Source organism: Ursus americanus, chromosome 23, assembly GCF_024610735.1.
Source record: "Ursus americanus isolate L20-20 chromosome 23, mUrsAme1.1.p, whole genome shotgun sequence".
NCBI classification, from domain to species: Eukaryota; Metazoa; Chordata; class Mammalia; order Carnivora; family Ursidae; genus Ursus; species Ursus americanus.
In genome coordinates, this window is record NC_142149.1 from 30,366,416 (window position 1) to 30,381,935 (window position 15,520).

Consider the following 15,520-nt stretch of genomic DNA (forward strand, 5'->3'; position numbering starts at 1 on the left):
AGGTAACGGCCATTCACATCCAAAATAGTACCCTAGTCTTTCCCTAGAGGACTTGTAGCTACAGTAAGTAGAGCTGTGCCTAACTAACTAATGTTTTAATTTTTGGTAGTTTTCTTTTTTGTTCGTTTAAAAAAATATAGTTGACAGGGATGTGCAAAAGGTTGGGATTTGCCATACTTACCTTGACCTGTCCTCTGCTTTAGAGATTTCAGCGTGTAAACTTTGCACACCAAAGAACGCGCCTGGTGGTCTGACACGCTGTTATCACAAACCCACCATCCAGGAATTCCGAATTGGCTTCGAGTTTTGTAATTTTAGATATTTTTTGAGTGTTCCGCTCTCTTCAGGGCTTCCTGTCCTCCCCCTCCCCCCGGGCTCCTGGTCTCTCTCCGGACATGTCCCTCACCTTTTACTCCACAAACAAGGTGACTTCTTACTGCAGTTGTGTGCTGGTCAGCTCAAAAGCCGTAGTCTGGGGGAGTGTTTATAAAAAGACGCATCTGTCTTAACGTTTGGTCAACAGAATGGAAAATCCACACCTGTTGTATCTCTCTCGTAGACAGCCCTAGTCAGTGCTGGACACACCTGTAGCTGTGGTAATGTTAATCTTGATGAGAGGGTAGTTTCCTAGATCAGAGATTTTTGTCTATTTTAGTTTTTGAAAAGTAATCCCTCATTTCTCAGGTGATGTTTCAAAAGGTAAAAAAACAAAACAAAAGAAAACATGCTGTGGACTTTCATTAGGTCTTTAAACCACTTTAATAGAAGTGGTAAATCTTTGTTTGTCTTCCCAGCTGGGGTATCCTAAGGGATGGAGGTCTGGGTGCAGGAACTAGCTGGTGTGCCTTGCCCCCACTCTGTGCTTTGTCCCACAGCCTTACTCTTTTTGCCACCCCACGGCAGAACTGAAAAGCAGGGTTCAGGTCTACATTTTAAAAGGGGAAAATGGTATATTATGAAAGTCAGAGCATATAAATAAATTACTTATAGCAATATTCTATGTTGAGTTTTACCCAAAGACTTGTGACATTTAGAAGTCTAATGAAAACCCATAATGGGGATTTTTAAAATGCTTTCCCTCCCCATATTTTCTGCCTAACAACTTCCCCCACCTCGGATCAGCCTATTAGAGTCAAATGCTTCCGTGGGAATTGTTTTGAGTTTTAAAGCCATTCCCCTTTTGAGAGTCATGTGTTCTACGAAGTGTCTGATCTGGGGTAGAGGATGTTTTTCCATTCTGATTGGGGTTGGGGTAGGAAGAATACCCTGATTGTTACAGTAGATTCCGACTTCTTTTTTTCAGTATTTTTTTTTTTTTTAACCCTCTCCCCATGATGGCCTTACTATTGTGATTCGCGTTTAGGTTGCTCATAGATTTCTACCCCCTGTGATTTTTAAAATCCAGGTGGTTTTAGCTTATGCGTTTCCTTTTTTTTTTTTTTAAAGATTTTATTTATTTATTCGACAGAGATAGAGACAGCCAGCGAGAGAGGGAACACAAGCAGGGGGAGTGGGAGAGGAAGAAGCAGGCTCATAGCAGAGGAGCCTGATGTGGGGCTCGATCCCAGAACGCCGGGATCACGCCCTGAGCCGAAGGCAGACGCTTAACCGCTGTGCCACCCAGGCGCCCCTATGTGTTCCCTTTTATTTTACTTTCTTGTTATTATTTTTAAGAACTGGATTAGGGTCCATAGCTTTTGACACCTGCTTCCTCTTGCGGCCTCACTGCAGGATGAACCGTGTTTTGAGCTAACTCCAGTAACTGTACTTTGGCCGACACGATGTCTATGGGGCAGTTTTTGGATGTTGATGATTTAATAAAAAGTTGGAATCCCCTTTTCTACCTGCCTTGTTTAGTTTTCGCTGGGGAGAAGATCTCCTCTCCAGTTAACCGACTGCTGGAAAATCCTTATGTTTAATTTTTCAGGTTATGATTTTTTTTTCAGGGATGATGTTCCCATCTTCTCTCCCAGCCATGCATTGCAAATTAGATGCAGGTACCACTCAATGTCCAGCGTCTGTGGAAGAGAAACCTTGCTTAAATAAGAACACGTGAGATCTGATGTTTTAAGAATATCACACATTGAAATACGTGGTAGGACATTTTAGAGAGGCTAGCTTTATTTGTTACATTGTGGGAGGGATGAGTAAAGTTTGGATCAAAGTTTAAGGAACTTTTGAGTTGCCTGAGAAGTTACTAAAAGCTGGGTTATAAGCCTGAGAAATGAGCGATTAATAATTAGGTGAGTAATCATAATTTTTTCTCCCTCTCCTCCAAATACCGGAATTGACTCTTGTTTTCCCATTTTCCCCTCAGATTGACCCCAAAGTTGCATTTCCTCGTCGGGCGCAACCCAAGGTAAGCGGGAGAATCAGTAATAGGATTTTAGCACTCAGAGACGGTTTGCCAAGGATTTCGAATTTCAAACAGAGTACTGGCAATGAAGTGCTGAAACCTGGTGCCTTCAGGTTCCTTCAGGGTATCAGCATGTGGCTGTGAGAGTCCAGGCCAGGCAAGGAGCTCTGCGAGATAACCACGTGCGTCTGCAATGTAGCCATCCCGAGGTGGGTTCTGAGCACCCAACAGGCGGCAGGGGCAAGCCTGATCCCTCGTGGCAGGACAGAGCTCCGTCTGTTGCAATATTTATGCAAATGTTCTATTTATTTTTTAAGCATTGCCAAGATCCTATCAGGAGAACTTGGACATTTCCTTGTGACTGTCTTTTGGAGGGTTCTGTTTGAGGCCCTTACAACTTGGAGTTTATGGAGAGGAATAGAATTTGAGTAAACAGCTTGTCTTTTCTTGGAAAAACGACTTCGTAGACCCCTAAAGCCCTGAATCTGAAGCGGAGGCAGTGCTGTCTTGGTTTCAGGTTGGTGGGATCAATCAGGGCACGTTTCAAATCAGCCGTGCTGCCTCTGTATGGTAGTGCCGGGGCCTGGGGGCTGGGGAGAAGCTCTGAGTCTGTTACAAGCTTGGTCGAGTGGCCCTACAAGATTTGCTTAGAGGGTTGAGATCAGCCTTCACTTTTTCAAAGTGTGTGGCTAACACAGTTTTCGCTGAGCCAGCTGTGGGTATGAGAACAGAGCTACCTAGAACCGAAGGTGAAATTTATGGGCTTAAACATGTTAAAATCGCACGTTTTAATTATACTTTTTTCTTCCCTGTGTAATATTGAGAGGTAGACTTTTTCTGTAGCTTGTGGCCTTGGCATTCTTTGGGCGGGGGGCGGGAGGTGAAGCTCGCAATTACAGGTCATAAAGGGAAAGAGCTGTTGCTTTTGCAAATTCCATTTATTTCTTCAAGCATAGTCTCCCACAGGTAAAGGGAGGGATGAAGAACTTTAATGAAGAAAAAGCTGGCCCTTGTGGATGACATTTTGAGAATTTCAGGTCTGGAGGCTGCGGTGTGATCCATCCTTCCTTCCTTTTTTTCCCGTGTAATTTTTCTTTTCCTTTCTTTTCTTTCGAAGGAAACACAAATCTCTTAAGTAAATAGAGCAAAAATACTTTCTTAAGGCATTTCCCCCCCTAATGATTAAGCAAATAATAGGAATCAATGAACCAAAGAGGTTAGATTATTTCTGTACTGAGCACGAACTTTGGGACTGTAAACTGTGTAAAGGTTGCTTTTCAAACTGTGTGCGATCCTTGACATTTCGGAGGCTTTCTAGAATTAGCAGTATTTCCTGGGTTTGGAAGAATTGCTGTTTCTTCCATAAGTGTGAATCTTCAAATTTCCAGGTTAGTCATTTGATCACCCAGAACTAGGATCAGATTACCCTAGAGGGAAACTGGAAAAATCCCTGACTTGGTCAGACCGTGGGTTTGACCTGTTTTCTCTTCCCTCTTGTTGCCCACCCCTCACTCCCTGCCACTTTTTTTCTTTTTTTTTTAAACCAGGAAGACTATATTTCATTTTAACGTACTCTGGCATTTGGTTTTTCAGTGATGCATTCAACTTGAAAACGAAACAGACTCTATTTCTCGAACTTGTCAAAGTATGCACCTCCCCCCACCCCCCATCCCCAACCTGGAGTCTGGGATGTTTTAGGTGGATTGTCAGACTTTTAGATGTGAGCAAATATTATACCAGTTGGGGGAGGACATCTTTCCGTGGAGTTCTAGAGATTGCATAACAATACCTTGCTTTTTACGACACCCTTTCCCAAGGACTTTCCTATCTGTTATCTCCATCTGCATCTCAGGTCCCAAGACACTGAGCAAACCTCCTCTCCCCGCCTGTTTGTTCCTCTGTAAAAGGCGAGTGATGGGAATAGCTCCCTCCCAAGGTTGCTGTGGAGAGTAAAAGAGCCCAGGACACAGTGAGGGCCTCATCCCTCCTAGTTGTCACTGCTACCGTTATTTTCATTGGTTTAATCGTCTCTCTTAATGATGTTTTCAAGTGCAGCAGCTTGGGTTTGCATCCCAGCTCCTCCCCTCATTTGCTGTGTGGATGTGGGCAAATCGTTTGGTTTCTTGGAACCCTGTATACCCTATCTTACCGAGTTTTTGTGCTGATTAAATAAATTACTAAAGGTAAAGTGCTTAAAAAAAAAAAGACCTGGTGCGTGATAGTACCAGATGTATTACCTGCTGTTTTTACTGTTAATTTTGTTAGACTCTCGTACCAGTCGCCAAGAGAGTGATCATAGTGACGTTAATTGAATTTATGTGCCAGGCACTGTTGTAGGGTCCTTACGTATATCAACTCATCCAGTCTTTGCCTGTGTCCTGAGAGGTGGGCACTACGATCATGTCCAATCTATAGATGAGAAAACCGAGGCACGCATGGTGAGAAGTGGGATACGGGCAGCCTAGCTCCAGAACTGGGCCCCTGCCCAGTGTGCTATCCTGTGGGGGAGATCTAGGGGTGTGACCTGTCCGTCCGGGCAGAGCACGCAGCTCAGGGTGGTGGTCAGGCTTCGAGCAGCAGAGCCGCAGCCGGCGCGCAGACTTTAGAGTTCCCTGGTTGGGTGGTTCACCCAGCCCCCGTGATGTCATCCCGTGCGGTGACTCTAGCTGGCCATGCGGAGGGGTACCCCTTCCCAGGGCTCTGGGCTCGCTCAGCTCCAGGGAAGCGGCTGGGGAGTTGGCGAGGTGTGTGCTGGTTGGGAGTTGAGGCAAGGTGGGGAGAAAGTGCCTTTCTTGTCAACAGTTATTTTCCGATAGAATTTGAGCCCGGCCATGGGGATTTCAGACTGAAGTTAGTGTTGGAGGCCAAACCCTGGCTGGCGGGGAGACTAGGAGTTCAAGTCAAGCCTTATTTATTTTTTGTTTATCTCCCTTCAATAAAACTTGTGTGTGTGGAGGTGTCGGGGTCCTGGTGTGCGGGGCGCTGCGCCCCCTCCTCGGGGGCTGGGTGAGCAGCTTGTCAGTGATATGTCAGCGCGGGTTTCAGTTCAGATGCTTTCCTCGGCTTTCTGGCTGTCCCTCTTTGCTAGCAGTCGCCGGAGAAATATTCGTGGAGGTGTTAAAACAAGAGTAGTGGAAAGAAGCCATAACTTAATACGAAAGCAAAGCCGAGGCAGGGAGGAGCAGATTTCACGTTAGTACCTGCCATAATATTCTTTAATGTATCATATAAATAAAAATCTGTTTTGACCAGAATTTTAATGAGCGACCCGACCCGAAGGAAGGGTTTTGAATCCGGCAGTGCATTCATCCCCTTTGCGATGTAAATGTTCCCATCTCAAGTGAAGTATAATGGGGCTTTATTAACTAGTCGAGGGGCGACTCTTTGGAGACTAGTGGCCGTTAATTAGCGAAGTACATTTTGATCAGAAGACGATGGGTCTGTTCTGTATCTTCCTATTTCGCCGGATGATTATTTCATTTTGTAAAATATGTAAGAGTTTCCTCCCCTCTGTCTTTTAAAAAATTGAAAGGGTCGTGCTATTTCTAAAAAAGATGACTTAATTGGAAGCCGTTGGAGGAACGGGCATGATTGGATCCATCATGTCATATCATTTTGTCAGTCCCTTTGGGCAGAAGCGTCGGCTGCCTGCAAGAGTTCTGCTCACGCTTTGTGGGTTCTTTTTCTTGTGCGGAAAAACCGAGAGGCGGCTGAACCTCTTCGGGCACGGGCGAGTCTGGGGGCAACTCCCCACCGGCCCTGATCATGCTCACGTGTAACAAAGCCTTCTCCACTCCCCAGTTGCCATTTTCCTCCTTACGTGTTAGAGGCCAGAACCTTATCTGTTGATCCACGGAGATCTCATTTCTTCAGCCTATTTCCAGTTGTCTTCAGTGGCAGCTGGGTGACCGTGGGCACCCCATGTGGGCCCCTCCACACCTCAGGTTCTTCCTCTTTAAAACAGGGGTGTAGTCCCCGGCGTGGAGTGGTTTTCAGCGTGAATGCAGAACTCTTTGCTGGGAGCCTGGCACAAGTTTGTGCCTGCAGGTGTCGTCTGGTATCATTATTATAGAATTACTTACTGTGACTGTCGTTTCTAAGTCATCTCCGTGCCCAACGTGGGGCCCGAACCTGCAACGCCAAGATCCAGAGTCCCGTGCTGTAGTGACAGAGCCAGCCAGGCACCCCGTTATCGAATTATCTTTGTAGAATAAGAAAAGTTACAGTGGAAAATGACCCAAGAAAAATCCTGATCAGAATGTAAGCCCCCTGCTGGCAGGCGCTGTTGATGGCTGACCTCACCGGATGCTTGAGTTGAATCCAGCCCACCTTTTTCAGGGTGGAGGCAGCTGACACGCAGGGAGGTTAGGTTGGCAGCTCCCAGGTCACATCGCTGAGTTGTGGCAAGGTTGAGTGAAGGCCAGGTTTTCCTGCTCCTGTCTCGTCCACTGATGAGGCTTCAGGGCCTGGAAGGTTCTCTGTTACGCATGCATCCGTCCAGATGGGTGCAGCACAGCACGAGCGGTTTACACACGCACCTCCTGTTCCGGGGGAGTGGTTTCTTGGCAGCTTCTCCAGGGCGGGCGAGGGGTGAGTGTTCGGCATCTGGCCTTCCCCTGCTGCTGTGGGTCGGGTCATTCTAGCGTCGTGCCATCTTGGGTGATCTGCAGCTGTCACCTCGCCGGCCACCCTGCCGGTGGGTTTCTGGTTCCCAGCGGGGACGTGGTGGTGTGTCTGCAGCCTTGTCTACAACCGCGAGGACCCTGGGGGATTCGTGGCTTAGCTGTTTTCTTGTCCGGGAACGTGGCTCCTTCCTGCGTTCCGGTCAGCAGCAGGTGTCAGCTCGGGAGGAGGGGCACCTCGTCCTACAAATGTCCTTCCCCGAGATTTTGCCTTTCCTTGCATGCCTTCCTTTCAGTGTTAAGGTCAGTCTGCCGAGAAGCCAGAGCTGCTGTGATCTGTATCAGACGTTTTCGGCAGGCAGGTGAGACCCCTCTGCCCCTCCGAGAAGGGGGGAGGAGGGAGGCACTCTCTGAGGAACCAGCTGACCCTCTTGGGTGCCCCTTGAGGCAGCATCCTTTGTTCCTGTCCTTTCGTATTTTTAAACCTGAACTTTCTCTGGCCGAAAGTCCCAGGAACACGAAAGAGAGATGTAGTTCATCATCTGTGTTCTCTTGTTCGATCTGGTGTGTTCCTTGCACAAGAGCTTGTTTAATTGTTTTTAATTGCTGACTGTATGCAGCCACTTTTGTTGGGGATTCAGGAAACCCTCAGTGCCCACCGAGCAAAGTGTGAACTTCTTAGCCAGCTGGTTAGGGTCCTTCAAGATCTGTACAAGGAGTGTCTTCTTCCAGCTTACTTCTCGACACTTCGGCCTTTTGCTGCCTTGAAACTGCACGTTCCCCCTTCTCTGAATAGCTGCCCTTTTGTGCACCCCTGCATGCCCTGCCCTTTCTTCTCAGGCCTGTGTGCTACCCACTTCTCTTGCAAAGCCCGACTTGGGGTACCTTTTCCACAGAGCTGTTTCTGCTCTCTCTTCGAGAGAGTCCTTCTTTCTCTGGATTTCCATAGCGCTTTACCTTTTCTTCAGTCATGGCAAACTATAATAATGATAACAGTAATAATAAGCTAGCAAATAATAAACAATAATAAATTTGCAGAAAGTTTTTGACATGCTCATTAGGCATTGTGCTGGGCACGTGTTCATTTATTTATTCATGAAACGTTATTGAGCACCTACTGTGTGCCAAGGCCTGTGTGCGGTCCTGAGGACAGTGTGGAGAATAAGACCACAAAGTCCCTGCCCTCATGGGGCTTTCACTCTAGGGGGGCACACAAGTAGTGAGCAGGTGGACGAGCACGTCACACGCCGCCAGGTGTGCAGGCACAGCAGGGTAAGAGCGAGGGTGGGGTGGGGACAGACTGTTGCTTCCGTGCGTTCAGTTGCCATTCTTGGTACTTGGCAATTACTTACCAGGTTTCTGCTTAGCACCAGCACCTGTGTTAGGCACTTTGTTCTGTGTCGTATGGTTATTTAGGTCCATGCCTTATTACCTCCCCGGACAATGAATTGTAAGGACACAAACATATTTTATGAATTGCAAAAAAACCCCAAACCTTAGCTTTTACTGCTGCTCGTTGGTGCACCATCGATCTCCGTGTAGGTGGCATGAATGCAAAACGGCAAAGGTGACACGATTCTTGTCTCAAGGGTCTTCACTTCCAGTTGGGAGGAGGGGTGCTACCTGTGGTACAGGAGAGGATGTGAAAAACACAGCAGAGCAGCAAGAACGGTCTTCCGAGGAAGGAAGAGCTAAGATAGCTTCTCAGAGGAGGTGGTCTTTCCCCCAGATCCTGAGGAACAGGAAGGAGGGAAGAATGGCAGGAATGCAAGGGGCTAGGAGAGGTCAGTGGGCCGCTGCAGCGAAGGGTATGTGTTGCATGGTGCTCGGGGTGAAGGCGTGGAGAGCAGGCTGGGGCCAGGTTGTGTTGCTTTGAATGCCAGGCTAAGCAAACGAGTCTGGGCTTTATTTGACATGTGCTGGGGAACCTGTCTTATGTGTGCACGGTCACAGAGATGCTCCCTACAAATGTTCTGAGCTCTTTTGGATCAATCTGGAAGCCAGGGTCACGGATGGGACTGTGGCTGATGTGGTTTCGTGGAGACCCTCCCACCCTGGACCTGTGCCTTCCGCGTCATTCATACTGTGTTCTCTCTGGCTGGAGACCCTTCTCTAGGATCGATGTTCTCGGCAGATACCACCCCTGCTCTTTGGGGGTGTGGCAACCGCAAAGAGCTCTGTCCTTCTCTTGCTTCTGTCTTCTCTCTTCCTCTCCTCTTTACCTTCTTAGCTGGGGGTCATGATGTAGACAAAATCTCAAAGTTCTGTACTCTGTCCTTGTCCGAGCGGTGATCTTGACCTTGCTGTGTGTAGACAATGAGATGTCATTTCCTGGTGTGGAAATCACCGTTTGTCTGGATCACCGGGGTGTGTGTCCTGTGGCTGAGAGCAGCCTGAGCTGCACCTTCAGAGGTCTGCTTGGGGTCACCTCTCGCTCGGAGTGGCTGCCAGGTGTGAGGAACATGAGATTTTGGAGTCAGGCCCTGTGCCTGCCGTGTGAGCAAGTGTGGTCTTGGGACCGAGCACCTCGTGGTACGTGGTCGGAGCAGCGGGCTCTAGGGCGGTTGGTCCTGCTGGGGCAGGTGTCCTTTCTAGGGGTGATGGATAGAATAGCACGTTGAGATTCGGGAAATGGTATGTCCAGTGGCTGGGTCAGCTCCCAGGGTCCCACGTGTATAACAAGATATCTCTGCTCTCTCTGTCTTTCAAGAGTAGATAACATCAAGTTCCCAGTGATCTGGAAAGTTTTTCTCAGGGTGTGTGCCTGCTGTACTTCTTTATTTTATTTTGAGACTTTCAGTGATGAAGAAAAATCCTAACCCAAAATAATGGCTGTTACTTGTTGCGAGTCAGTCTGTTCAAGGCATTGTGCTAAGCCTCTGCGCTTAATCTCCTTTAATTTCATCCTGACACCAGTCCTTTGCAGTGCTTCGTGTTCTCTCCGCCTCGAGGAATGGTAAACTGAGGCCCAGGGAGGTAAGCAGCTTTCCTGGGGCCGCAGTCTTAGGGAGGGTCAGTGTTGGCCTTTGGACCAAAGTCTGAATTCCAAGTCCTTGCTCTCTTAGCCACAGGGCCCCGCTGCATCCAACGTCAGCAGTAGATTTTAGGTCCTTGAGCTTTGCCCGACTGCCATGTAGTGCTGAGGCCGGGAAGCAGGAATAGATTTTTGTGTAGTCTGGCCGGGAAGCTTCTGGTTAGTTTCCATTGCTTCCTTTGTAAGAACCTTTTCAGCACAGTTGAACGCCACTTCCCAGCGAGGGCATTGAGGACAGATCACTTAATGGTGTTGTGCCTCTGTTTCTTCACCTGTAAAATGGGGGTTTTCACAGCACTTCCCTCCTAGATTTGTTGAGGAGATTAAAAATGGGTTAATGAACACGAAGAGCCTACGGTGACCCAGTGTAAGCATCCGTTGTCTGTTACTGTTCCCAAAGATGGCGCTGGCTAGATCATACGAGGACCTTACCTAGTGGTTTGTGGGTACTGTTGTCCTTTCTAGGGGTGATGGATAGAATAGCACGTTGAGATTCGGGAAATGGTATGTCCAGTGGCTGGGTCAGCTCCCAGGGTCGTGGCTCTCGAAGGAAGCATGCATCCTTCATCTTGGGGTTGCTCGGTGGACATGGGGAATGCATTTCCTTTTCTGTATCTGATGGCTGTGTTTTTGCTGCCTTTGAGAGTGAAGTCCTGGGGAGCGGCCAGGGGACAGCTGAGACACTGCTGTGTGAGAGGTCTCTCCGTGAGCCTTCTCTCTCCCAGGCCTGGTCTTTATCTGCCTGGGGGTAGTTCCACCAATGACTGATCTGAAAGCATCACATTCATTTATTTGTCACTGACTGTGACAGGCAAGTTAATGCTAATGGATTCTTTTTTTAGCCTGTTGTCTGGGATGAGTTTCTCCCAAATGTCCTGAAATCTAAGGCATTAGGGGAATGTGTAACTTTTATGGCAAGGGAGGATTTAAAAGATAAATAGGGTTTTGTGTGCAAGGGTCTTAAATTTAGGTTAGGGGCGAGAGCGGCCAAGGAGGGGATGTCGGGGCCAGCCCAGAATCTTCTTTTTAACAAATCCATTCGGAGCTCTAAATTGCTGTTTCTGTTTCAATTATGTGACAATTTCAAGGGTTTAGAAAAATCTAATAAAATGGTCTTGATGATGCATTCTGGGGAGAGAGTGCTTTAGAAGATCCAGGAGAATAAATTCCTTGGGGTCAAGAGATTCTCATTCCTGCCACCTTGGGCCTTCTTTCCCTGGGGTTTTTACATTTTTATTGTTTTGAAGGGCAGAAAACGGTGTTGGAATGTATTCAGGCCTTCATCCATATCCTCGACCGAAATGAATTATTCTCTTTGGGCAGTTGCAGGTAGACGGGCCGTAGTGATCACTAGCTCTTTTTTCTTTTTCTTTTCTTTTTCTTTTTCTTTTTCTTTTTCTTTTTCTTTTTCTTTTTCTTTTTCTTTTTCTTTTTCTTTTTCTTTTCCTTCCTTTCTTTCTTTCTTTCTTTCTTTCTTTCTTTCTTTCTTTCTTTCTTTCTTTCTTTCTTTCTTTCTTTCTTTCTTTCTTTCTTTCTTTCTTTCTTTTTAGCTGCCGTGTTATAAATGACTTTCAGAGCTTGGTTTGTATGTGTAGTGATTTTGAATAAAGCACCACAGAGAAAAAACTTGGAGGAGCAAGCAGAGAGGCCCTCTGGAAGTTTTTTCTCTTCTCCAATCAAAGCTTTTGATAGTTTCCCAAGGAACAGAAGCGTACAATGGAAGCCGGCTTCGGGCTGCCTGCGGGAACAGCGCGCAGAAAGACCCAGTGTAGCAGAACGCGATGCTGAGTGACATTAATGAGGTGACCGCTCTGGTGGGAGGGAGGCAAGGAACCAGCAAAGCAGCGGTTCCCATGACTGGCTCTCCGCTGAGTGTGTCTCCTTCTGCATGCTTGCGTGGGCGCCTGTGTGCGTGTGCACGCACTCTGTTTCCCAGGGCCTGGCCATGAAAGTTTTAACACCAAACCCTGCTCCGTTGGCCGCGATATTCGCCATCCTAGAGAGGCCATGTGTGGCAGGTTCTCAGATTGCACCTACTGAAAAGTAAAGTTTTAAGCCTGCAGGCATTTTGCTTTACCTTCCGGGTAACTGCTGGAGCCTGGGTGGGCGGACGGGGAGGCTGTCATCATAGTGCGGGGCCACTGTTGGGAACACCCAAGCCAAAAGGGTGAAAAGTCAGTATTCTCATCCACGAAATGGATTCTAGGGAGGCAGGAGGAGAAAACCTGTTTGCTTATAACTTTTCTTTCGGTTTTTTTTTTTTTTTTAAAGCCTTAGCCTGGTAACATTTCATATTGATGGTATACATGGAACATTGCAACCCCTACTTCTTAAATATTTTAGTGCCTTGGAGTGTATTCTGTATTTCCATGTGACTCTTGGACAAGACTTTCCAGTTACTCAAGAAAAGCAGCCACATTTCAGGTAGATTACCTGGTTAGGATGTGAGAAACCTGGTGTCGCTGCCTTACCCAACAGGACCTTGGGATTCTTGGTCTGTTGTCTGTCCGTTGCAGGAATGAAGCTGCTCTCCTCTGCCTCATTCCTCAGCATGGCGTTGGCGTGGGCATCCTGAGTATCCTAACAGTCCTGGGCAAGTGTTTGAAAAACTGCTGTGAGGTCTTAAGCAGAAAAGCTCGAGGGGGCCTGGAGTGGGGCGGGGTGGGTGGACACTGTATTTATTGATGCTCTCCTGGGTTATTTTCTTATCTCTTCAATTCCGTTCCCTCTGGGATATCTCTCAAGTGTGTCCTTTTTGTAGTTAAAGGCAAACAAACAAACAAAAATGTTTAAACTTACACACATAACACTTAATAAAAGCCAGCTGGTAGGCTCACCTTCTCTTCCACTCGGGGAAAAAGGATCGAATTCGGGGTGCTCGAGCCAAGGCAAGAACTGGGCTGTGAATCTCCACGAGACTGTTACATGTGTATGTTTCCTCTTCTGTTTTCAAAGCGGATAATTGGTTTTGGTAAGAACTTCTGACTTGATTAGGGGACCCTTAGGAAATTAAAGTGTGTTTGAATTTCACAAGTATAATTTTAATTATACAAATTTTGCGTTTTCCACTAGGGAGCTAGGTTCAGAACTTGTTTTCCTATACTAATAGGGGTAGTAAAGCTGATTATGGCAGAATGCCTCACTTAAATCGCTTTGAAAATAAAAATCCACGGATTGGATCATTGTCTTTCCCCGCAGAACACGATGTTCAGGTTCACGTCCACACACGTTCCCGTATCCTTGTTAAAAGTGATTTTTCAGTGGATCCACAGAAGTGTAGAGCTGAGTGACATAGTTGGAGGGGGGGTACCTCATTATGAATTTTTCTGCTGCACTTGCTGAAAGAATTCAATTAAAGTTCTTTTGAGCACAAGTCCTGCCTGGGCAGCTTGGGGTTGGCACGCTGCCACGTTAGTGTGTTGTGACTGTCTTTATCACCCCTATCACCCTGTTTGCTCAGAGCCGGTACGCTCACAGCATTAGCTCCACCAGCTGCCCCTCTTCAGCAGGACCCCGGTGGATTAGAGCAGAAGGCACCGTGGAAACAGTCACCTGAGTTCTTCCCCAAGCTGCAAAGAGATGATGGAGAGGGGATGAGCAGACCCCCTGGGCATCCAGGAGCAGGGCTGATTGTGTTAATGGGAAACGACCATTTCTCAGGGCCATCCAGACAAAACCCCCATGTGTCGAGGAAGTGCTTTGTAGGTCTGAACTCAAGCATCCTCAAACGTCTCCCCCTGTGCAGGGGCTTTAAAAGCTGCCTAGAGGCCAACGCCTCGGTCTTCCTGGGCTCTCGTCTCATATTTTGACAGGAGAGCTTGAATAGAACGATTGTTCGCCGAAGAGGAATTCTGGAAGCAGCTTGTGGGAGAGGTGGTGTCATCTAGGTAGGGGCCTGAAAATATGGGGAAAATTAAGCTCCAACTGTAGACCGGAGCCCACCCCATCTCCCACCCCACGTTCAGTCATCCACTTTGTTATTCTTATTCCTTTCTCTTGAAGTGGTGTAGCTGAGCGTTGAAGAGCCTGGACTCTGGAAGCAGGCTGAGTTTGAATCCTTCCTCTGTCACTTCCCACCTGTGTGACCTTGAACAAGTCACTATTCTGTGCCTTAGTTTTGTTGTCTGTGAAATGGACACAATAATAGGATCTCCTTCCTGGGGTGGTTGTGAGGATTCCATGAGTTGACAGAGAAAGTGCTGGTGTGTGGCACATAGTAGGCACTTTGGGGGTGTGAGTTACGGTATTGTTATTCCTGAGTCAGGCAAAATGCTGACTGTGTGCCTTGCTTGGTAGTTGGAAAACTGTTCAGTGCTGCGGTCTCTGGCCTTACATATTTCTTTCTTTAGCAATTGAGGAATACAAAAGAGCGTACATCCGTGTGTGTGTGTGTGTGTGTGTGTGTGTGTGTGTGTGTGTGTGTGAATATCGGTGGAGTCTCGGTGTAATTCACATTCAGTGGCGTCTCTGCTGTAACAAATGGGGCATGTGGTTGGGTAGGCGCGTGGCCCCGGGGCTCAAGCCTCTGGAGTGAATTTGGTGCCGCCACTAACTCTGTGACCTTGGGAAGGTGTCTAAACTTTTCCAAGCTTCGATTCTGTACCTAAAAACTGGGGGTAACAGAGTTCTGGGATGAAATGAGACACCATAAATCAGGCACCCGGTGTATGGTTGGCACTTAGAACACGTGCATTCCTTCCTCCGCAAGGAAGGGGGGTTTTTTCTTTGTTTTTTTGTTTTGTTATATTTGTTTGTTTTTGTTTTGTTTTGTTTTTGGTATCTTGAAAAATGAGGAAGATACAAAGTACTCTGCTCTTGCTGGGGATTCTAGAGTCAGTGAATGAGTGTGTAGAAAGTGGACCATCAGAGGGGATACTCTTGTCCTTGATCTGCATGCAAAAGGTTGTCTTAGGGGCTTTGTTTCACAAAACCCACATTTCCAGTGGTAAGGGAAATGATTTTGTTTGGTCAGGAACCTTAGATGGTGTCCACAAGCCTTTGAAGGTGGGTTTGTTTATTCCTTTGACACTTGGTGGTAACCAAAAGGACGGGACAGCTTGGTTGAAGAGGTTTGGGGGTTGCTTCGATTTCCGCTGTGACTGAGGACAGTGGGAAGGAGGGAGAATGTCGGGGTGGGGGATGGTGTCTTTTCACAGAACCTTTTACTTGGGGACACAGACCAGTAGGTTTTGCTCTACAGACATGAGCAGCAGAGCTCCGGGAAATGCCCCCAGTGCCCGGCCATCAGCCTGGAGAACCCTGACCCTCCCATCAACTGTCAGGGCTCAGAAAGGCCCCCCCCGCCCCCATGTCTTAGGGCACCTGCAGTCTGTGTGTCCAGATCTCTGTGCTCATTTTCCAGATTAGCCCCCTCCACTTCATGTCCATCAGGTGGAATTCTCTAGATGTTTCTGGGAACGAGGAGCAAGATCGTGGTTATGAGTGGATGCTGGGCAGGGGATGGGTATGTGTGAATGTGAGTGTGTGGAGGATGGAAGGGGGTGGCCA

At 47.5% G+C, this 15,520-nt stretch overlaps 1 protein-coding gene across 9 annotated transcripts in view; it reads left to right on the forward strand.

Annotated features, from left to right (window-relative positions):
* The window catches only part of MSI2 (musashi RNA binding protein 2), a 387,367-nt gene that overhangs the window by 3,456 nt on the left and 368,391 nt on the right, over positions 1-15,520 (forward strand). For all 9 annotated transcript variants that reach the window (XR_015721318.1, XM_087854525.1, XM_045773328.2 and 6 more), the window contains exon 5: positions 2,318-2,359. Coding sequence is in view for 8 of the 9 variants with exons in the window: in XM_087854525.1 (XP_087710651.1) it covers positions 2,318-2,359 (42 nt within the window). In the remaining variant the exon portion in view is untranslated. The remainder of the gene's footprint in view (positions 1-2,317; positions 2,360-15,520) is intronic.